Genomic DNA, 21,756 nt, shown 5'->3' on the forward strand with positions numbered 1-21,756 from the left:
CCCGAGTTCCGCCGCTGGCGAACGAACTGGTGGACCTGCGCAGGGGCGCGTAGGCCAGCCCGCAGGCGCTGCGCGCCGCGGAGGAGGCGCTGGCGGGCCACGCTGCCGAGGTGGCGGCCGCGAAGCTGCGCGCGACGGAGGAGGCGCAGGCGCACTACCCGTTCCTGTCGAAGCGCGTGGCGGGCGTGCCGCTGAGCGAGCTGCCGCTGGCGCAGGACGAGCTGTTCCAGGCGCTGGTGGCGCAGCGCGCGCCGCTGCTGCGGGAGCCGGAGGCGAACGCGCAGCCGCTGCGTGCCGTGGAGGACCAGCTGCGCAACCGCGCAGCGGTGCTTGCGGACGCCAAGGAGAAGCTGGACGCCATCCACGCCACGGACAACGACGAGGTGCGCGCGCACAACCCGTTCCTGCCGCACAGCGACGTGCGCGGCGTGCCGCTGCGCGAGCTGGGCCTGCCGCAGGACGCCGAGTACGTGGACAAGTGGCTGGACCGGCTGCGGCTGATGGAGCACCCGGAGGAGAACCGGCCCGCCATCCAGGCCGTCGAGGGCGCGCTGCGCGACCGCGCCGAGGAGCTGGCGCGGGACAAGTTGCGCGCGGAGGACGAGCTGCTGGCGAAGCACCCCTTCGTGGCACGGCCGCCGGGTGCGCCGCTGCTGGCGTCGCTAGGCGTGCCGGTGGACGAGCAGTTCCGACAGCTGGCGCGGGAGCACGCGACGCTTGCGGAGGAGCCGGTGCGCAACGCCGAGCCGCTGCGCGCGGTGGAGAAGGCGATGCAGGCCCGTGTGGCCGCGCTTGCTGCCGCGGACGCCGAGGCGACGCTGAAGCCGGCGGAGGCTGCGCGGGAGCTGGTGCGCGAGCACCTGATGTGCGTGCCGTACGTGCACCCCGACGTGCCCAAGGACGCGATCTTCAGCGAGCTGGCGGAGAAGCGTGACGCGCTGCTGAGCGACCCGGAGCGCAACGCCGAGCCGCTGCGCGCGGTGGAGGAGGAGATGCACGAGCGCGCGGTGCAGGTGGCGGCGCAGCACAAGCGCCGCACGCGCCCGGAGCGTCGGCTCTCCACCGTGCAGATGACGGACGTGGAGCCGGAGAAGGCCGGCGAGGTGCGGGAGCAGGAGGCGGACACGGTGCCGCTGCTGTCGGGCACGGAGGTGCGCGACCCGTACTACCAAGCGCTGGTGGCGCTGCGCGCGTCGCTGGTGAGGGAGGACGAGGCCGTCAACGCAGACAGCATTCGGTGTGTGGAGGAGCAGATGAAGGACCGCGTGGCGCAGCTGAACAGCGACGCGGCGCGCGCACGTGCGGCGGAGATGCGCGCGGAGGCGGCGCTGAAGGCACGCTACGCGTTCCTCGGCCCCACCGTGGCGGGCGAGTTGCTCACGGCGGTACGCCTGGAGGACGACGCCGTGTTCGTGGGTCTGGCGGCCGAGCACGCGTCGCTCAAGGCGACGCCGACGACGCCGCGGCAGGCGCTGGCGTGTGTGGAGCAGGGGATGCGTGCGCGCGCGAGCGAGCTGGTGGCGGAGCACGCACGCGACGAGGAGGCGCTGCGTGAGAGGCTGCCGTTTGTCGGGGCGCTGCCTGGCGGCGTGACGCTGCGCGAGCTGGACATGGCCAATGACCCGGACGTGAAGCCGTTGCTGGCGCAGCTGGAGGAGCTGGCCAAGGACCCGGCGGCGGCGAAGGGGCCGGAGGCGCGGCGGCTGGAGAAGGCGATCGGCGAGCTGGCGCGCCGTGCTGCGGAGGACGAAGCCGAGCGCACGCGCCATGGCCTCGTGGACGCGGAGGGGCTGCACGAGCGCTTCCCGTTCCTGCCGGAGGAGCCGGTGCCGGGTGTGTCGCTAGTGGAGGCGCGCGTGATGGACGACCCCGAGTTCCGCACGCTGGCGAACGCACTGGTGGACCTGCGCAGGGACTCGTCTGTGAAGGAGACTGCTGAAATTGTTTTTCAACAGAGTATGGCTGAAGTGGCAATTCGTCTGGCGAGCGATAAGCTGCGCGCGACGGAGGAGGCGCAGGCGCACTACCCGTTCCTGTCGAAGCGCGTGGCGGGCGTGCCGCTGAGCGAGCTGCCGCTGGCGCAGGACGAGCTGTTCCAGGCGCTGGTGGCGCAGCGCGCGCCGCTGCTGGGGAGTCCGCGCACAAACGCGGCACGGCTGCACGCGGTCGAGGCACGCGCCCATGACCGTGCGCGCGAGCTCGCTGTAGAAACGAAGGCTATTCAACTTTTTCGGATGGACGAGAGTGATGCGGTCCGTGCGCGACATCCTTACCTGCCGCACAGCGACATACTGTTGGTGCCGTTGCGAGAAATTGCTGTCCATAGCGATCGGAAGCTGCAGCGCTTAGGCCGGCGACGTCTGCAGCTGAAGGGCGCCGGAAGTGTGGACGTGTCCGCCTTGGCGTTGGTGGAGTCGGAGATGCGTGAGCGTGTCGGAGAGCTGGCGGGCCGGATCGTGGCTGCTGAGATGAAGGGTCGCCGGCGCTTCTTGCCGCGGCAGCGCCGCTCTGTCGGGGTCGTGTTTGCAGCGCTGCACATTCCTGAGGACGAGGAGATCGTAGAGTGGCGGTTGGACGTGATGGAGAACCCGGACTGCGACGCTGATGACGAGGCCGTGGCGAAGAAGGCGATTCGGCGGCGCGGCAGTGCGTTGTTGGACGCCTATCTGGAAGCCGAGGCGGACATTGCGAGGGAGCTGCATCAGCTGCGCCGCCGCTTTCCAACTTGTGTGCGCGATGTGAACCCGTCCATCGAGCTGGACGACTACTTCGCAACGCTGCGTGGGGCCTATGCGGATTGGGTTGCCTTCATGGACGAAGAGGAGCCGAGTCTGATCCAAATCCAGGAAGAGATGCGGGCGCGCAGTGTAGCTCTCATCGGTGACGACCGATGTGTGGCCGATGCCCTCAACAACTACTGCGTTGCGGAGGCGGAGTTGCGTCTTGCCAAGGCGCATCGAAAGCCGTCGTCGCAGGTTGCCCGCCTGCGCCGTGCCACCGACGTGGCGCAGTCCAAGCACCGCCTCTGGTCTCGTCGCCAGGCCCGCCGCCACGTGACGGCGCCGCTCTTCGACTTCCCTGTGAACGAAGGCGACTTTATCGACGACGATGACGCGGACTCATGGGTCGAGGAAGACACGTACGCCGCACACTCGCGGGCAGCACATGCAAAAGCCTGCATGGACTCCCACTTCCTGTACCTGCAGCGCCAGAAGGCAACGCTGACGGCCGGCGGGCACCGCAGCGGCGCTCGCTGCGTCTCCGAACTGCTGAAGCGTCGACTGCGTCAGCTCACGGGAGACGCAGCACGGCTGCAGCGGAGTCGGAAGCGCCGCGACAACGCCATCCTGAGACAGTATCCGTTCCTGCAGTCGCGCTACTTCATGAGTGTGCCGCTTTCGGAGCTGCGGCTGGACGAAGACGACGAGTTCATGCGACTGGCTGCGGAGCGCGATCGTCTCCTTCAGCCGCCAAGCGACCTGCGTGCGAGGTACCCCTTTCTGCCGGCCGTTATTAATGGTGTGCCCATTGAGGAGCTTGGACTGGAAGCCGATCCGGAGTTCATGCGGCTGGCATCGCAACGCGAGGACCTCATCGGACCCCTGCGCGCGAAGCTGAAGAGCGTGAAAGACCGCGAGGAAGCCATGCGGATTCGCGTGATCGAGCACGTGGCGGCGCATGTGGCAAGAGAAAACCACTTACGTGATACCTACCCGTTTCTCGATGCTCAAAAGCTGCCTTTACATCTGCAACGACTGTACTTGGAGCATGATGTACAGTTCCAGAGGTTATACGCGGAGTACGCGAGGCTGCGCGGCTCCGCAGCCGGCGATGACGCCTCGATGACGACGGCCACGATCGCAACACCAAAGGCTGGACGGTGCAGTCGCGTTAGCAGCATCGCGAGCAGCAGCAGCCTCGCCTCGCCGCGCCCACATGCGAAGACGGTGGCGCAGAAGCAGCTGGAGAAGCGGATGCGGGAGTGGGTGATGCGCCTGGCTGAGGAAGAAGCGGAGTGGGAGTTTGCCAACATGATGGACCTCGAGAGCCTCGCGGATCGCTTTCCGTTCTTGCCGGTCGAGCCGTTGCCGGGCATCCACCTCGGTGAGATCGACGCGTTTGTCGATGTGCGGTTCTGCTCTATGGCAGCAGAGCTGGAGCTGGCACGCAAGAACATCGCGCCGCCGGCGGTTGTGGCGACCGCCGAAGCGGCCCTTCTCTCGCGTGTTATGCAGCTAGCGGAGGAGAAGCATATGAAGACGGTGCGCTGCCGTCAGCGCCATCCTCCCCTGCCGCGGCGTGTCGTTGGCGTGCTTATTGGTGACATCGACCTCCCTGTGTGCGGTGAGTTTGCGGAGGCCAGCGAAGAGGCACTGCTGGAGTCGTACTACAAGGCGGCAGGGAAGGTGAAAGCGCGGCGTATTTGCAACGCGGACGAGGACGAGGCGGTACGCTCGCGTCATCCATTCCTGGAGATGAACGACGTGCACGGGGTGCCACTGCGGTACCTGCCGCTCTCCGACGACTCCATCTACCTCTCCTACCTGCGCAAGTGGAGAGCGGTGTTGTCGGCCGAGCCGATCGATCGGGAGAAGCTCCGCATTTACGAGGACCTTCTCCGCGAGTGTGCAGAGGAGCAGGCGCTGCGCATCATTGACGTGAATGCGGCGATGGCGAATCGCCTGAGCCAGCTGCAGGTGATGAACGTGGTGCCGGCAGCGCTGCCGCTGCTGGACCTGCATAACATACTGGTGAGAGCGCGCGATGTGCTCGTGGCAGAGCATAAGAGCGGCGTCATCCCGCCGCCCACCGTCGAAGATCTCGAGCTGTTGGCCGGCCTGGCGACGGCGTTTGCCAGTGCGTGGGAAGACGTGGTGCAGGAGCTGACAGCGCTGCGGCGGCGGTTCCCGTGGAGCGTGCGGGACGTCAACCCGGCACTTCAGCACGATGCTACCTTTCAGCAGTTGGAGGCGCAGCGGCAGTCGTTGTTGGCCACATTCAACCAGATGGAGCTGATGGAGTCGCTCGAGACGGAGGAACGCAAGCGGAGCGTTGAACTTATCGAGGACGACACGTACGTGCGTGATGCTGAGAAGGCGTGTGCGCCGTCTGCGCAGAAGCCGCTGCGCCGGCTCAGCGCAGAGGAGCTGACGAAGCGGTGGAAGCATCAGCTGTGCCTGCGTCATCGCCAACGCCGCGTGGTATCCTTCAGCGACATCCCAGATGATGCCACGGAATTGAATGGTTCGAGCACCAGCGGCGGCCGCATATCGAAGGCGCGCAAGTCGCGCGAGCGCCGGAAGCGCAGCATGAGCTGGACAAAACTGGACGTCGACGTGATTCCAGACAACGTGTTCGCAGAAATCAAGGAGGAGGAGTTCCACACAAGCCTGCCCTGCTCCACCGGGCCGAGCGACATCCTAACGGCGCCGGATGGTCTGCCACCAATGCTGCTGCTATCGGACCGCCTGCAAGGCAGTCAGCTGGCGTCGCAGCCGCACACGCCGCAGAAACAGCAACGCCGGCAGCGCTCACAGTCTGGGGGCCGGCACCGGCTCGGCAGCATCACTGCGGAGAGTATACCTCACAGCGAGGCATGCGCAATGCTGGGCGACGGCAAAATCGTGCCTGTTGACGAGCTGGCATCCCTGAACTCAGGGGCGGCCGGTCCGGAGAGCAGCGTTGCCTCCTCCGCTATCCTTCGCGTTGGTGCGACGCCGGCTCCCTCGATGGCGACGACGGTGGCATCGAGCAGCGATGCCGCAGGCCTATCGCCACGGCGTGGGGCAGCTGATCCACGTAAGGGGCGGAAGCGCGTGCTTAAGAAGCGCTTGCGTGTGCGCCGCGCGAGCACCGCCTCAGTGGACGCGATTCCTGACGAGACTCCAGGAGAAGTTGTCGAGCACGATTTGGACGAGATCGGCTGCGTCGCCCGCCAGGCTGTTGGGCCGCCGTGCCCAGATGCTTCCGAGCCGAGCGCTGGTGGCGCCAACAGGCAAGGAAGCGGAGGCCGGCACCGCATTCCGCAGCCGCCTCCGCAGCAGCGGAAGACGCGCACGCGACAACTTCCAACAAAGCCGAAGCTGGCAGCGCGCTCCGCCAGGACGCAGGCGTCCGCGGCAACGCCCAAAACACGAGATGCGAAGTCTGGCAGAGCAGACCTGGAGCCGGTTGTGCGAGCCAAGTCGCGGAAGCTCAGCGTTCCGCGTATGGGCTCACAGCTGCTTTCCGTTGCAGGCGAAGAGCCGGAGGTGACTGTGGGGCTGCTGCGTGAGCAGGAGATCGACCAGCAGCAGCAGACCTCGCGTGATACCGCAGCTGCGGCGATGGCATCGACTCGCAGGCCACAGCTGGAGCAGCGGGAGCAGCAACAGCAGCAGCAGCGAGACCAAGGCACCACAAGCAGAACGCGGAGCAAGTCGAAGCAGCATCTCTCTCGCCCGGCCAGCTCGCAGCGCTCTCGCATCAGCATCTCGCAGCTGGAAGAAGAGGAGATTCGGGAGCTTCATATCTCGTTGGAGCAGCAGCTGCAGGACCCGGCTGATCGCGGTCGCCGTCGCAGCGCGGCACCGCGCAGAGGCACGTCCGCGGAATCTAAGAGCCGCTCAAGGAGGGCGTCCGCAGCACCGCGAGGCTCTGCTCCCTCCTCGGCAAGTTTCGGCCCCACCAACTCCCCTTGATGCGGTGTCGCCGGAAGGCAGTCCTGAGGCGGCCGAAAAGGCTTTGGTGCAGCGCGCACTTCGCGAAGCGCAGCCGTTTCTGGCGCAGGCGGTGACGCAGGAAGAGGTGGAGGCCGCTGCTGAGCCGATGAGGTACGTCTTCGAGCACTGCGACCTCAGCCGATACGCGGCCAGCGGAAGCGGAGCAAGTGCGTTGCTCTCGGCGCGGCTACGGGAGCTGGAGGCGCTGCTGCAGGCGTGGATCGTGCAGCGGTCGAAAGGAGCGATGCAGCATCGCGCGACGGCCCCCGCCAACGACCAAGCCGCGCGTTCGTGTCGCCGGCTGCAGGCGGCGGACAGCAGCGGCTCTTACGAGAACCCAAGACGGCTTCCTTTGCGGTGGGCACACCTCACCGTGGAAGAGCTGGACAGTGACGACGGGCTGCGCCATTTGAGAGACAGCGCCGCCCCGCCGCAGCGCATTGGCAGCTACCTTGCTGCGTGGTCCGCACGCAAGCAAGCCGCCAACGAGGCGTTGTTCGCCACATTCCCCTTCCTCGCGACGCTCCCATGCGGGTATGCACTGACAGAGGTGGGCTTCACGAACGATGCGGAGTTCCAGCACTACATGCGTGGCGGGGCGTACCAGGAGAGTGTGCACGTCCAGCAGCAGATGCGGGACGTGGTGGACAAGCTGGCGCGCACCAAGGCGGCCGCTGCAGAAGGGCGCCAGGCGACGCGCTACGCGGACCGGGTTCGCGCTACCGTCGAGACGACGCGCGACGCTGCTGGCCCGGCTACCGGGTCGACAGAACGGCAGTCTGGTGGTGACGATCGGGCGCCGCTGCAGAATGCTCAGGCCCTCGCAGAGTACCCGGAGGATCCGCAGCTGCTGGACGCCATCCTTGCGGCGCGTGTGAAGCGGACGAATCGGTTCCTCGACAAGCGACAGCGCCTCTCCTTTGTTGCGCAGAGCAAGCAGGAGTCCGAGAGACTCATCAAGCGCATGATGGTGCGCATGAAGAAGGAATGCACCTCCGACATCCCCATGGGGATGGAGGACGTCGAGACGCTGCGGTTCTTCTTCGACGGCGTTGACGTCGATCACTTTGGCGTGCTAGACCGCACTGACACGACGGACTTCATCATGCTCACGCTGGGAGAGGAGAAGCGCATGAGCCGCACGGATGTGGAGCGGCTGCTCTTCCCCGATGTGCCGCGCGGCGCGGTGTTGCCGACGCTCGTGGACTTCAGTGACTTCTCGAAGTTCTACAAGAAGGTGGCGCTGCAGGAGCTCTTGAAGCAAGATAGCACTTTCGATAAGAAGGTGGCGACGCGCGCGACGACGGTGCCAGATGCGGGGGCGGAAACATCCCGAGCGACTACCATCACACCGCGCCGCCCAGAGCCACCGTCAACGTCTCCGCGGACAGGCAGCGACCGTCGCGGGCGCCTCAGCACCGTTAGCAGCGGCGTCCTGCCGGTGCGAGCCTTTGCCGCCACCTCGTCTTCGGCAGCTGCTTCAGAAGCAGGAACGGTAGCCGCGTCGGCGAACACACCCAGGCGCATCGGGTTGCGGCGTCCGTCCTCGGAGCCGCATCCGCATCACGAGGGAAGTGGCATTCTCCACACGCTGCAGCACCGACACGGAAGCGCCTACACCCCACCCACATCGGCGCGCGACCGTGTTAGGGTTCCCGAAGGTGGGGCCGTCGCTTCGACAGACCGCTGGTTCGAGTATGGCCAGCCGAGCTCCGGGCACGTCAGCGCACCAGCCGGTACTCCTCCGCAGGCCGAAAAGTGAGCAAGGCAGGTGCGTATGGTGGAGTCGTCTACGTGCGTGTCCGTACTCTTGCGCGCATTCAAATTTGTTGTCGCTCTTCCACATGTTATTCTTACTGTGGCGTCGGTGCAGTTGTTTGGCCTCCTGCGCGTTGCCTCCCTCCCCCCTCAGCCGCCGCCGCCGCCTCCCTTCGGCGTCATGCAGCCCACCCTCACCCCCTCTCACATGTGTGATATGTGCTTCTGCCTGCCTGTGTAGCATGTCTCTGTGTGTGCATGCTTGTGTGTGTGATGAGCCAACGGCCGCGCACCTCCACCGACTCACCCAAAAATCAAACAAAGGCAGCCGAGGGCACACACATTTCTTTCCGGGCGTGCGTGCGTCTCCCAGAGACACGAACGCGCCAGGCGCGCAGCGGCAATGACTTTGACGATGCCGCTGGTGTCCATGCGGCGTGTGTAACGCAGCGGGCCCCTCACCTGGCATGTCCTCCTCCTCCTCTGCCCAACTGCGCACACAAAAGCACACACACATACATAGGCTCAACTTCCCCTCCCCCTCCTCCATGCGTGCTCTCCTCGCCCCCCCTTCCTCCGCCCGCCTATTCTACACGCGTGCAGCTCCTTCCATCAACTCGATGTCCTAAGCGGGCACTTCACTCACATAGACGGTTACCTACGCACGTCCATCAGAGCGCCTCCGTTGTCATGTGGAGTGGCGGCACCAACGCGGCTCCACCCAGATCCGCCTCAGTGGAGGGCCTAGGAGGCGACGGCGGTGGCAGCAGCGGGGGCAACATCCAGCCTGGCAGCGCCGCTCCAGCAGCCACCAGCGCCAGCCGCAAGTGGCCCCTGCGTTCGCTCTTCTCTGCAGGCGGTGGCAGCGGCGGTCTCTCTGACGCGGATTCGGCCCGCCAATACCAGCTTCACAAGAAAAATGACACCGCCAACAGTGATGGTGGCAGAGCTGCCGCGCAGGCAATGCAGCTCAGCAGCAGTAGCCACATCATCGATAAAGGTCTGGAAGCCCAAGAGCACGGGCAGCAACAACATGTGAATGCGCTGGTGGTGGACCAGAGCAGCCGCCTGGCGCCCATGCCTGGCGTAACGCAGGTCCGTCAGCGCCACGGAGTATTGGTGGGACCGGCTCATCCTCGTGCTAGCGGTGCCTCACCACTTGCCCGCGGTGTGCGTGCGGACGTCGAGGACCGGGGTGACGGCGATGACTGGGGAAGTCCGGCGAACGCGCTCGAGCAGCAGGCCCTCCCAGAACTTTCGACAGCGACTCCACCCTCAGCGCCGGGGACGGCGCACGCCGCCGACAGTGATGACGTCTTTGTCTCTGATGTCGCCTTAGCCCACCCTCGGCATCCTCGCGCGTCACAGACGGCGGCGCAAGCGCTTACCTACACGCCTCGGCGGGGTTTGCCACCCGCGAGCGTACCACAGCAGCAGGCCACTGCCGCCCTTGTAACCGCTACACAAAACTCCAACGCTACGAGCAGTTGGTTCCTTGCACCGTCACCGCGCCGAGGGATTTCTCCGACAAGCTCGCTGGCAGCCTACACCCCCGCGCCGGCCGGTTTTCACAGCGGTATTCGAGGCCTTCGCAGTGCCTACGACATGTCGAGCAGCGGCGGCGGGGCTCGCGGCGGAAGAGAGGCGAAAGGAACGAGTGCTGATCTCATGAAGCGACGGAAAAGGGGCTTCGGTGCTGTTGCCGTCCTCCCGCCCACTTCATTGTCTGCGTTGCCGAGCGCCGGCGCACACACGGCCGACAACGCTGAGCTTGTAGCCACTGCACTCACAGCCCAAGAGGCGGAGCGCCAGCGGCTGGCGGCAGAGGAGGCGGAGCGCCAGCGTCTCGCTAAGGCGGCAGAAGCTGCTGAACAGAGGCGAAGTTGGGTGCACGCAGTTCAAGAGATTTTGGAGCAAATCGCCGACGCGTGCGAAGCGGATGTGCCCACGCCTGCAGAAGCGAGCTGCAGCGTTGTGTACCCCGGGGCCAAAGTCACGGAGCCCATTCATGTGGCACGGCAGCTTCTGGAGAAGGCGAGGAGCAGTGAGGTCTCCAGTGCGAACTCTCTTGACGGCGACTGCGATGTTGTGAGGAATTACGGCACCGTGGTGCGCATGTTGGCTGCGCACACGCAAACGGCCGTAGAGCGGGAAGGTGGCGAGTGCGAAGTAGATGGCCATCGAATCCAGCGGACTCGGCAGCTAGTCCTGGAGACGTGGCAAAACATCTCCGTGGCGCTCCCTGGCATCTGGCGCCGGGCGTGGGCGTCGGCAATGGCGACGTTGTGCGAGGATAAGCAACTCTCAGGTGAGCGTAGTCTTGCAGCATTAATGGGGCGAGAGCCCATAACACTTGCCCGACGGACGGCTGTCGCACTCGGCACCCTCTTTATGCAGCGCTCGTCGCGCAGCGACCGGCCCCTCGGCGTTAGCGAAGTGCACGCTGGCGTCGTAGCAGGCCTAGAAGCCGCTCTAAAGTCGTCGGCGGCAACGGCCACCGTTTCTGCTGTCTCTACTGCCCCAACCGTGGCAGAGATGCCGCCATGGGCAATGGAAATTGTGGCGGTGACGGCGGAGGCGATGGTACGTCGTGACGAGATGATCAAGCAGCAGGTCGTTGATGTTGCGAGCACCGCCGCTGCGGTAGATGACTGTGGCAACGCCGACAGGGCTATGCGCAGGGCACGGGTGCAGCTGCGGGAAGGTTCATGGACGCTCTGGTACGTGCTGAGAGTTTTGGGTCTGCTGGCGTGGTGGGAAGGAATGCTGCCCCACCTCATCCCTTGTCTTCCACCCTCAGCACAGGCGCACACCGAGGCGAGCGCGACAGATGCGTGGTCATAGGTGCGCCGCCCCCTCACGCGTAGCAACGCAGGCGGGGCGCGAGCGGAGTGAAGAAGCACGACAGAGACAGAGAGGAGAGCCTCCACGTGATGTAGCCACACCCACGCACTGATTTAGCAGCGCTCACCACTATCAACACCGCCCCTCATATTGCAGATATCCATTCGCGCTGCTGCTGCCCTTGCAGGTGAGGTGGATCGATGTTATGTATTTATGCACCCCCATTTTCCTTCATCAGTGCACCACACGTCCTGTTCAGTGAGTCGTTGTTGTCGAGGCAAGGGCGCTGCTGTGCTTGTTTGCCTTCTCTGCTGCCCCCCTCTCCCAATCCTCACTTGGTGTACCGCACCTCCTCCCCTGCAGCGCAACAGCATACCACCAATGGTTTTTAGGGCACGAGCGAGCCACTCACGGAGACCGACAGATGCACCGACGTGAACAGTGCGACGCATCTCCCGTTTCTGCGTCGCAAAAAGACGACGCCACCGTGCCCTCCCTCTCTCCCTCCGACACGTGCTCGCTGCTGAGGATTGCGGAGGCGCTGGCATGCCTCCCACTCCCTTTTTTTTTCGTCCTTTCCCTCGTGACGGCTTTACGGCACCTCCTGATACTCCACATCAACACCGCCCACCTCCATGCAGCGAGCACACCAAGTTGCAGGCGCCCACCAGCCCACACCAACCCACACACACACACGTATATATATATATATATATTAGACGTGCACTCAAGTTCATAGACTGCAGAAGATAGGCGCATATCCTGTGTGAGCAGCGACGAAGACGGCGGGGCATCAGAGAGACCCCATCTCTGCCGCCACGCCGTCGATTACGTCCACGGCGGATACGCACGTACACACAGAAGAGGAGGGCCGACAGACACCCCGGAGCAGACGCATGTTCGACGCTCTTCGCTCCATTCGGCGGCAGGCCGATGCCGTGCAGGCGGCGGCACAAAAACGTTGCCTTTTTGACTCCCCTGCCGCGCCCCGCACCACGGACGATCGTCGCTGGTTGTTCCCGTATCTGTGCGACATCAACCGGCGTCAGCGCGCCTTCTGCAGCAAGCTCGAGGCCGACGGAGATCCCCAAGGCAGGCGTGCGGGGTCGGACGGCGACACTCTCCCCGTCGCCGCTGGGTCACCCGAAAGCCATCAAGTTGCGGAGGTCTGCATGCGCTACTCTCGGCCCTTGGCAGCTACCGCGTTAGCCGGTTCGCAGCGCTGTGGCGCTGGGGTTGCTGATCTGCTCTCTACCACGGGACTCCTCCGTGAAGCGTCCCGGGACGACGCCGAGCTGTCAGTCGTCAGGGACGCGCTTCCAATGTGTACCTTGTGGGGATCTGTTCTTCGTCTGTGGTGCACCGCGGGGGGAGAATGTCCAAATCTGCGCACTCTTGCTGCAGCTGCCCAGCTGCAGTGCCTCTCGCCGCGTGGCAAACCGTTGGAAGCAGATGATGCTGGCATGCGGTGCATGTGTGCCGCCTTGTGGGCGGGAGCGCCAGACAAGCTGCGGCGGCTCCTGGACGCGGTGGGCATGAGCAAGGACAACGACGCCGCGTCAGAGGAGCGAGGACGGCGTCACACAAATTCGTCGCGCGCAGGCTCGCCAGCGGCGAGGAGTGCGCCGCCTCAGAGGCGGCCTCGCAGCCCTGCAGAGCGCGGCACCGACGACGCACCTCAGAGGAGGGCTCGTCGCGATGCAGGTGTCAACAGTGCGCTGGGCGAGGGCGGTGGTGCCACCAGCTCCCTCGTCCCGTCCCTCCCTCTCCGGGCTACCTCTGCCCGTGCCCAGGCGGCCGCCTCACGATCACGCTCGCAAACTCCGCCGTCGCGCAGCCGTTCACAGTCGCCGCCGCCGCCGGTGTCCGTCGCGCCGGCCACCCGGCCTGCGACGGCGGCACGTACGCGTCAGTCCGCTTTCTCTTTCGCAGTGCGAGTCGGCGACAGCAGTGGCGGCACCGCGGCTGTCAGTGCAGCCGTCGCGCCGAAGCCCCAGCAGCAGCAGCAGGAGCGGGAGAACGGTGATGCGAGTGACATGGCTGGAGTGACGGAGAGTCAAACGGGGCTAGTCAGCAGCGCGCCACACTCGCACGACGGCCCACCGCAGTCGCAGCAACATCCTGCTAGCGTGTCGCCGTCTGGACCGCTTCGCCAGAAGACCCTCGCGGCATTTATCAGCGGCGGTGGACTCTCCAAACCACACCAATGCCAACAGCAGAAGCCTCCGCCACCCGCCTCGACTGCGAAGCGCTCATCATGGTTTAACCAACCGCCACAGCAGCAGCCTGTTGCCCCATCCAAGGCCCCGCCGTACGAGCACGGCCTGCGTCATAGCACCGGCAGCAGCAGGATCGGCGGGGGCGTTGATCGAGGGGATGAGGAGAGCTCGCGTGCTCTGATGGCGGCACCGAGTAGTGGGAACAACCTGGCGCCGAGCAGCAGCATCAGCAGCCCATCCACCACTATTGGCGGCTTCGTCACGGCTGGTGAGCAGCTCCTCACGGACGTCCGGCAAGGACGCACCATGAGCTCCGCGTATCTGAGCAAGCGGTCTCCAGCCCTCGGGCTGCGGCGAAACACCGGCTTTCAGCCTCCACATCATCAACAGCAGCCGAAGACGCCAGCAGGCGCGACCGACGTACAGACCGCGCTGAACAGCATAACAACACCTCATGTACGCAAAGGAATCGGTGGCGCAAGTCAGGCCGCTGGACCGTCAGGTGGCACTTGCGGGGTCCGCGGCACGGGAGGCGCCACCGCGAGCCACAACCAAGGCGATGGGGACGACGACAGCGGGAGCTTTCCGGCCTCCCTGCTGCTGCCAGACGGCTCTGTCCCGCCGATCCTCCTGCCACTCGACCCGAAGCTCGTGACGCAGGTGGCGATGGAGATACTGGAGAACGGCGCCGGCGCGCGGCAGGTGGGCTGGGACGACATCGCAGGGCTGCAGCACGCCAAGGCGAGCGTGGAGGAGGCGATCGTATGGCCGCTGCGCCGTCCAGACCTGTTTGTAGGGCTGCGCGACCCGCCGCGCGGGCTGCTGCTCTTCGGCCCACCCGGCACTGGAAAGACGATGATCGCCCGCGCGATCGCGAACCGCGCGGCGTGCACCTTCCTGAACATCTCGTCCTCCTCGCTCATGTCCAAGTGGGTGGGCGATGGCGAGAAGCTGGTGCGCTGTCTTTTTGCCGTCGCGACTGTGAAGCAGCCGAGTGTCATCTTCATCGACGAAATCGACTCGCTGCTGTCCGCGCGCGGAGAGGGGGAGACGGACTCCGTGCGGCGAGTCAAGACGGAGTTTTTGGTGCAGCTGGACGGTGTGGCGACGGACCGCGGCGACCGGGTGCTCCTCATTGGGGCAACCAACCGACCAGACGAGCTGGATGAGGCCGCACGGCGGCGCATGGAGAAGCGGCTATACATCCCGCTGCCGGACGAGGCGGCCCGGCGTGAGCTGATTCAACGTCTTCTCAAGTCGCTCGGCCCAAGTGAAGCGGACGAGGATGGCGCCCTTGGCAGTGCTGGCAAGGCTGCCAGCACTGCCACTGCGACGACAACAACTCAAGTCACGCATACGCTTACCGACGCCGACCTGGACAGTCTCGTGCGCAGCACTGACGGCTACTCTGGTGCCGACCTCAAGCAGCTCTGCAGGGAGGCCGCCATGGGGCCTCTTCGTGAGATGTCTGTCATGCAGCTCAGCGCCGTGGCTGCTGCCGATCTCCGACCGGTGCAGCGCAAAGACTTTAGGCAAGCCCTGAAGCGGCTAAAGCCGAGCGTGGGGCCGGCCGAGGTGCAGCGATACGTAGAATGGAATAAGCTTTTCGGCTCCTTCAATGAGCACGACGACGATGAAGACGACGATGACGAGCTCGAACATCAAGAGGGCCATGGCGCCTGCTGATTGCCGAGAAGTCCACCTGCCCAGCCGTCAGGGTCACACATGCGCACGTACAACCACACGTGAGAGCACACAACAGCACAACCTTCTCGCGCCAGCAGCGGATAAGAAATGGAGAGATGCAGTGACGGTGGCGGCAAGTTTGAAGAGCGAGAGGCACGGCCAAGCGCCAAAGCAGAGCAACAACGTGGGGAGCGCCACAGTAGTCGGTGATTTGGGCCTGTTGCACGTGGCAGCTGATGGGGCAGCCCTATGCCACCCTCTGTCTCTCACACCCACCTACTCACACACATCAGCAAGCATGCACACGGACGCACCCTCTCTCTCTCTCCCTCGCTGCTTCCATGGAATGCCTTCTCTCCGCGCGCCATCCTCCACCCCCATGGGCGTCCCCCGTTGTTGCAGCGGCTGCGGTCTCATCTCTCGCCTCCTGCATGCGTCTTGGGACGAGCGAGCCACAGGCAGGGATGCATGCCCTCTGCCTGGTGCGTCAGCGGCCGTAGTTCTTACTGCCCCTTCAAAACCCGCACCTTCCATGGAACCTGTCCCATCGACCTCTCTCTCTCTGTCAGTGTCGGATCGGCTCGATCACGCCAACGGTGCCACCCTTCTCCGCCCCTCAGCCACCCCACCCCCTCCTTATACCAAGCGAAGACTACAGCGTAGGGGCCATGAGCGCGGGTGATAAGGAAGGGTCATCACCGATGTGTTCATCGACTCGCCTGATACTGTACATGCCTTGCCCGTCTCTCACGCACTCCTCCACCAAATCTACGCCCGCCGGTGCACGTGCTGTGTCTTGTGCACGCATGGCTGCGAGACATTCAATTCACGTAGAGGCCCTCTCCGAGCCAACCTGTTCTTTTCCTTTCACCGCTTCCACCGGCATCAGCTCGGCGTGCACGCCCAGGCACACGTGCAGGCAGACGCGAATCACCCCGCTACCCACCCACTCACCGCCTTTCAGCATTCCAGTCTAACTTACCACTCCAGATGCCCGCAGGGATGTCCGGCGCCGCTGGAAAGACACTCGCCAACTTCAAGGCGCCGTACCCGGAACCGACGTCGCAGCAGCGCCGCTATGTGATCTTCCTCGACCCCAAGGGCTACAGAAAAGAGCTGAACGACTACAAGGTGGAGCTGATCCCTGGCCGTGTCGAAAAGGTGGATGGCGCCAACGTATACCGCATGGGCGGCAGCATCGAGGAGAGGACGATCGATGGCTGGGGCTACACCTACTACGTCGTGACACTGACGACGATGTCGGGGACGCTGATGATGCCCCTCGGCGATGCAGCGCTCAAGAGGCCGCGCTTCGTGGCGATGAGCACGAATAACCTCTACCGCTACAACAGTCAGTTGCCCATCGTGGTGTACACGCCGAAGGACGGTGAGTTGCGCTACCGCATCTGGACCGTCAAGAGCACCGGCAGCGGCACGGCCAAGAGCATCAACGCTAGGGAGATGTGAGCGGCCGCGTGCTGCAAGAGCCGCAAGGCCTCCTGTACGTCTGTGTGTCACCATGTCGTCATCCCTCTCCCGCAGCGCCTCTCGCGGCTGTGGAGGCGCCGGCCGTCCATGCCTCCTACCCTTCCTCCCACACATATTTCGAATTCGTTTATCTCGTGCCTCTCCCCTCCCCCTTCGTTGCCATGGTCGTTGACCTCAGAGACACGGTTAGTCTGCTCGGTGCGCTTGTGCACAGGTGTTGGCCAAAATCTGGTCTCGCATGTGCCGCCCCAACAACCCCTCGCCTTGCCTTCGGCCCCTACCGCCGTCTGACTCTTTCCTGTCCGCTGTCTTCCTCGCCCGCTACACACATTCGAGACTCTGCCGCCTGGCATGCAGAATGACGAAGGGCAGAGATGGGTGGCGAAGAGGCTGAGGGAGTGCGTTGATGCGTCTCTGCGTGCGCGTGTGGGCTTGCGTGATGGCGAGTGGCGGTGAAGACATGACTACCCACGGGGAGGAGCTGCACACATGTGAACAGTGTGGCTTCGAACTATTCTTGATTGAGCTTGCATGATAATGCAGCTCCACAAACATACGAAAAAACAATTGGACCCATCAGTCACACGTGCATGCGCGTCTCTGCCTGCGAACGATCACGAGGCACAAGCAAGCAGCAGGAGATGGCAGGAAGTGCCACGTGTCTCCGCGTCCCCTCTCCCTTCCTCCCTTCATAACCGCTCTCACATCGTCTCCACTCTCCACCCGCGGCCCGAATCGGGAACGATATCGAGCGGCGCATCGCACGCTGCGTGGATCCCTTCTCACTTGCTTTGTTTTTTTCTGTGTGCGTGTGTGCTCTGGAACCCCCTCTTCGCTTCCGTGCTTCCTTCATTCACTCAGTCGCCCCCCCCACACACACACACGCACGCGCGCACACGCATCCTCTTCTCCTTCCCCTTCATTCTGGAATCCGTTGCGCGCTGTTATCGGAGCCTTTACATCATCGTGACACCCCCACCACCACGACTCCCCACCCGTGTCATCCGCCCTGTTCTCAGCATCGGTCTGTGACATCGCAACGATACGTGCACGCACACGCCGCGGAGTACGGGTGTGCCCCAGTGAGTCAGCTCTCTCCCTCTTTTCCCACGCTCACCCTCCGCCTTTTCCCTGCTGTTGGTCAGCATGCCCTCCCTCCAGGACTATCACGTGCCATACCCGGCAGCCGCACCCGGCCAGGTGCGCAAGGTCATCTACCTGCCGCAGCAGAACCCCACTGTCGAGCAGCAGCACCTGCGCGTGCAGATCATTCCCGGCCGCCACGAGAACTGCGAGGATGGCCGCCTCTACAAGCTCACCGGTTCGGTGACGGAGGAGACGCTGCAGGGCTGGGGCTACTCCTACTACGTCGTCAAGCTCGGCGATATCTACGCTGCCCATCGCTCCTCGAGCGACCCGGCGCGCGTGACGACCTTCGTGGCGCTCGATGAGAACCCAGTGATCGCCTACAATAGCAAGCTCCCCATCGTCGTCTACGTGCCCGAGGGCGCGGAGCTGCGTTACCGCGTCTGGACCGATGACACTTCACTGGTGCAGAGCATCCAGCAGCAGCCCGAGGCCCCGGCCCTGCCCCAGCCACACCTCGTCCCCGTAACCGAAAGACAGGAGTGCCCCCACGAGCTCCCCCGGTGCGGCGCCCCCGGCGAGTACGTCACGCAGGACTGCAAAACATCGATGCTGTCGGTTGAGGAGGTGCATCGTCTGTCGAGCAGCACGCCGCCCTTGATACCGTCGGCAGTGCGCGGGTCTGCCCACGAAGCGCATGCTGCGCCACCTCTCCACTCGGCAGAGCTGGAGGAGCGCGTGTGTCCGGTTATGGAGCATTTGGAGGTGTGTCCGCAGAACAACGGCCACGAGGGTCGCGAGCAGCCCGCGGAGGAGGCCTCGACGTTGAAGCGGCGCAGCAGCAGCAGCAGCTCGTCGAACCCGCGGCATCACAGCGCTAACGAGCCGTCTCCGAGCCGCCCCCGCCTGTCCTCCACGGAGTACTGGCCACACGAGAACTCAAAGACGAAGCGCTCTCCGTCGGCCACACACAAGCCGCGCCGCAGCACCGACAGCGCTGCCATCGAGGAGGCCGGCGTCGGCGCCCCGAAGAAGAATCGCAGCAGCAGCAGCAGCGCATCCAGCAAGAGGAAAGCCGAAGACAATGTCTACGAGAAGACGATGAAGAACTTCTGGAACCGCGCCCGCAGCGACTCGCCACGGAAAGCATCTGCCTCGTCCAAGAAGAGCGGCAACGGCAGCAAGGCAGACCCGTAGGCGGGAAGTAGTGAGAAACATGGGGAGGCGGTGGGGGCGTAAGGAGATGCGCCACATGAACAGGAGGGGCGGCAGCGCGCACCCACCCGGCGTAGTCTCTGGAGGAGAGAGCGAGGTGCCGAGGTGCTGAAAAATCGGCCTTGAGAGTGTCGATGCTCTGCGCCAATGAGCTCTGTCTCCGGGGCATGCTCAGGGGGCGGTTGGTGAGCTCTCTCCTCAGCCCCCCCCCCTCCCACTACCATCAGCACCGCCTCCGTCGCCCCTTCTCCCGCATGCTTGAAAGCAATGATGAGCTGTGCTGGCTTCTTCCTTTCTTGGCTTCTTCACTTGCTCCTCTCCTACCCCATGCGTTGTATGTGTACGCAACGTCACATACGCCACCACCGGTCGTTAAAACACTCCTTCGCCAGCCTTGCACAAGCGTGCTTGTGGTGCTGGGGAGAAGATCGGAAAGAGGGAGAGAGAGAGAGAGACAGCTCACGCACGCACGGGCACTGCCCAGAGGCGAAGCATCGATGGTCCTATACTCTCTTCGGCCTGCGTTGGCGAACGTTGTGCGGAGAGCATTTTTGTTGCTCCATTTGCACAGCACTTTCCTTCTCCGATGAGCAAATCTTTACGTCGGCGCCCCCAACGGCAGTGCACTCCCCTCTGCCCTCACTCCACGGCTACACGAAGAATCACTGAAACGAAAACCCCACGCGCACGCACGCACACACGCACGCACGCAGAAGTCAAGAGAGGGCGTTACAAGGGCACGGTGCGTGGAAGACAATGACGGGCGCACGCGGTGTAGAAGGGCAGGCGATGTGAAGTCGGCGCCAGTGTGGAGAAAGCTCCCTCCTCCCTCTTCCTCTTCCTCTTCCTCTTCGCTGTTCGCCTTCCGCTATGGAGGCCAATACACGCGCGCGAGACGGTGATGCTGTCGAGTTGTGTATTCGTGTTGGCGTGCCTGCTTGACTTGTTCGATCACGCCGGTGAATCGCCTTTCTCTTACCCACCCTCCTCGCTTTCTCTCTGTCTCTCTGTCTGGAGCTCGCCGTGGCGCTTCGACACGTCATGGCTGAGGTCTCCCAGCCTCACTGTGGTGCGTAGACACGGGCGAACAAGCGACTCGGCCGAAGAGGCACACGCACGAGTACATGCTGGTGGTCGTGAGTGTGTAGGGGGTGTGGGGATGCTTTTCTCTTCTCCCTGTCTCTCCCCCTTCTCTTCCTCGCGCCTTCATCAGGCCGTACCTTATGGTGTAGCGTCTTGCTTTCTTTGCGTCCCCCCTCCCTTCCTGTAGAATTTCCGTCATTCTTTCGTGTTCTTCTCGTGCATGCAGTTGCTGCGGTGCATGCGCATCCTCCCACCACCCCTTATCTATTCATTGTCACGTTCTTCCATCGTTTTCAACCGCTGCGCGCATGTGTGTGCCCTCGCCCCCCTCTCCGCCTACCCCACGCACCCGCATCCGCCAACCGCCCTCCTCCATTTTTGCATGGCCGAGTGTGGTCGGTCGATCGGTCGGTCTCTCTGTGTGTGAATGCGCTCGCCTGTGGTCCGTAGAGCGGCGTCTTGTATGGGGAGCTGTGATGTGCCCGCGTGTCGCTCGCGCTTTTTCTTCCGCTTAGGTTACCTGCACGCACACGTGCAGGTATGCGGTGAGCACTCGTAATGGCTCGTCTTCTCTTTTATGCCTTGTTCTTCTTGCTGGCTCGCTCTGCGCGCATGGGGGGAGGGGGGCAGAGCCTCGGCGTCTGTGTGTGCGTGCGTGTCTGCGTACGTGCATCACTACCCTTCTCTGTCGCTCTGTCTCGGATGCTTCCGGTGCCTCCTCCCTGCCCGATATATCAGCACCGAAAGCACATCTCTCGTATCAGCTTCTTCGCAGCTGTAATCATCGACACACACGCGCCATCCTCTGCCATGACGAAATTGCCCATAGGATGAAAGGCAAGAGAGGGAGGGCGAGGCCGGCGAGCGTTGAAAGGGGGGCACGCTCGGACCTTCTCCTCACTCGCTGGGCCGTCCTGAACTCGTGTGGCCCTGCCCCCTCCCACCCGTCTTGTTTTATGACAGCAAGGCACTCGCGCGGGTGTCGCTCGGACGGAGTGCGAGAGCGGGCATGTACACCAGCGCGCCAGACCACCCTCCCTTCCTACCCGTTTACACACACCCACTACAGCGGCTGTCTCGCAACGGTGAGTGCGCTGCTACGCGGCACAAGGTTTGTAGAAGCGCCTTCGATGATCTCTCTCTCCTAGCCTCTCGCCCCCCCGCCCCTTCTCTCTCCTGACCCCTCACCGCGTGCATGTCGAATGTACGAAGAGTCCGCTCACGTGTGCGAGCAGATAGGTTTTCACGAACACGCCACACGAGTGCACCCACCAAACACGGGAGAGAATGGGAAAGGCCTCACACGCACTCGGAGGCTCTCGACCAACCCACAGCAACGGCTGCATAAGCGTCTCGGCTCACTCGCTGGCATCTCCTCCCCCTCCCTCCTGCCCTGGCCCGACCCCCTTCACCCCCCCCACCACACTATTCAACTCCGCCCCAACCCATACACGCATCTCTCCGCTCTCTTGGCCTCTCCTCAGCCGCCACCTGTTCCTTGAGCATCCCGTCAGGCGTGCACACAACAGGGCGACTGGAGTGCGTGAACGGTCGTAGAAGGTGTCTGTGTGTGTGTCTCCGCAGGTACGCCAACTGCCCGCACGTCCCCCTTACATGTAGCACATTCTTCTCCCCAAAATCTCATCGACGTCTTCTAGGCAGCTCTCCCTACCTCA

At 64.0% G+C, this 21,756-nt stretch overlaps 5 protein-coding genes across 5 annotated transcripts; all 5 read left to right on the top strand.

The window, feature by feature from the left end:
* Positions 1-500: 500 nt before the first annotated feature.
* Positions 501-8,463, top strand: LINJ_15_0500 (hypothetical protein; the record flags this gene model as incomplete). The annotated part of the gene is given in 2 exon segments (XM_003392320.1): positions 501-6,677; positions 6,679-8,463. Coding segments are annotated over 2 exon segments (7,962 nt in total).
* A 254-nt stretch (positions 8,464-8,717) lies between these two features.
* On the top strand, positions 8,718-11,303 carry LINJ_15_0510 (conserved hypothetical protein; the record flags this gene model as incomplete). The annotated part of the gene is made up of 1 exon (XM_001464351.1): positions 8,718-11,303. The coding sequence occupies one exon, from the start codon at positions 8,718-8,720 to the stop codon at positions 11,301-11,303; it is 2,586 nt and encodes an 861-aa protein (XP_001464388.1).
* Positions 11,304-12,199: 896 nt separating this feature from the next.
* LINJ_15_0520 (katanin-like protein) lies at positions 12,200-15,208 on the top strand (the record flags this gene model as incomplete). Its single annotated transcript, XM_001464352.1, has 1 exon — positions 12,200-15,208. The coding sequence occupies one exon, from the start codon at positions 12,200-12,202 to the stop codon at positions 15,206-15,208; it is 3,009 nt and encodes a 1,002-aa protein (XP_001464389.1).
* A 990-nt stretch (positions 15,209-16,198) lies between these two features.
* Positions 16,199-16,675, top strand: LINJ_15_0530 (putative ecotin; the record flags this gene model as incomplete). The annotated part of the gene is made up of 1 exon (XM_001464353.1): positions 16,199-16,675. The coding sequence occupies one exon, from the start codon at positions 16,199-16,201 to the stop codon at positions 16,673-16,675; it is 477 nt and encodes a 158-aa protein (XP_001464390.1).
* A 1,167-nt stretch (positions 16,676-17,842) lies between these two features.
* On the top strand, positions 17,843-18,979 carry LINJ_15_0540 (putative ecotin; the record flags this gene model as incomplete). The annotated part of the gene is made up of 1 exon (XM_001464354.1): positions 17,843-18,979. The coding sequence occupies one exon, from the start codon at positions 17,843-17,845 to the stop codon at positions 18,977-18,979; it is 1,137 nt and encodes a 378-aa protein (XP_001464391.1).
* Positions 18,980-21,756: the final 2,777 nt, after the last annotated feature.

Source organism: Leishmania infantum, chromosome 15 (assembly GCF_000002875.2).
Source record: "Leishmania infantum JPCM5 genome chromosome 15".
Lineage (NCBI taxonomy): Eukaryota > Euglenozoa > Kinetoplastea > Trypanosomatida > Trypanosomatidae > Leishmania > Leishmania infantum.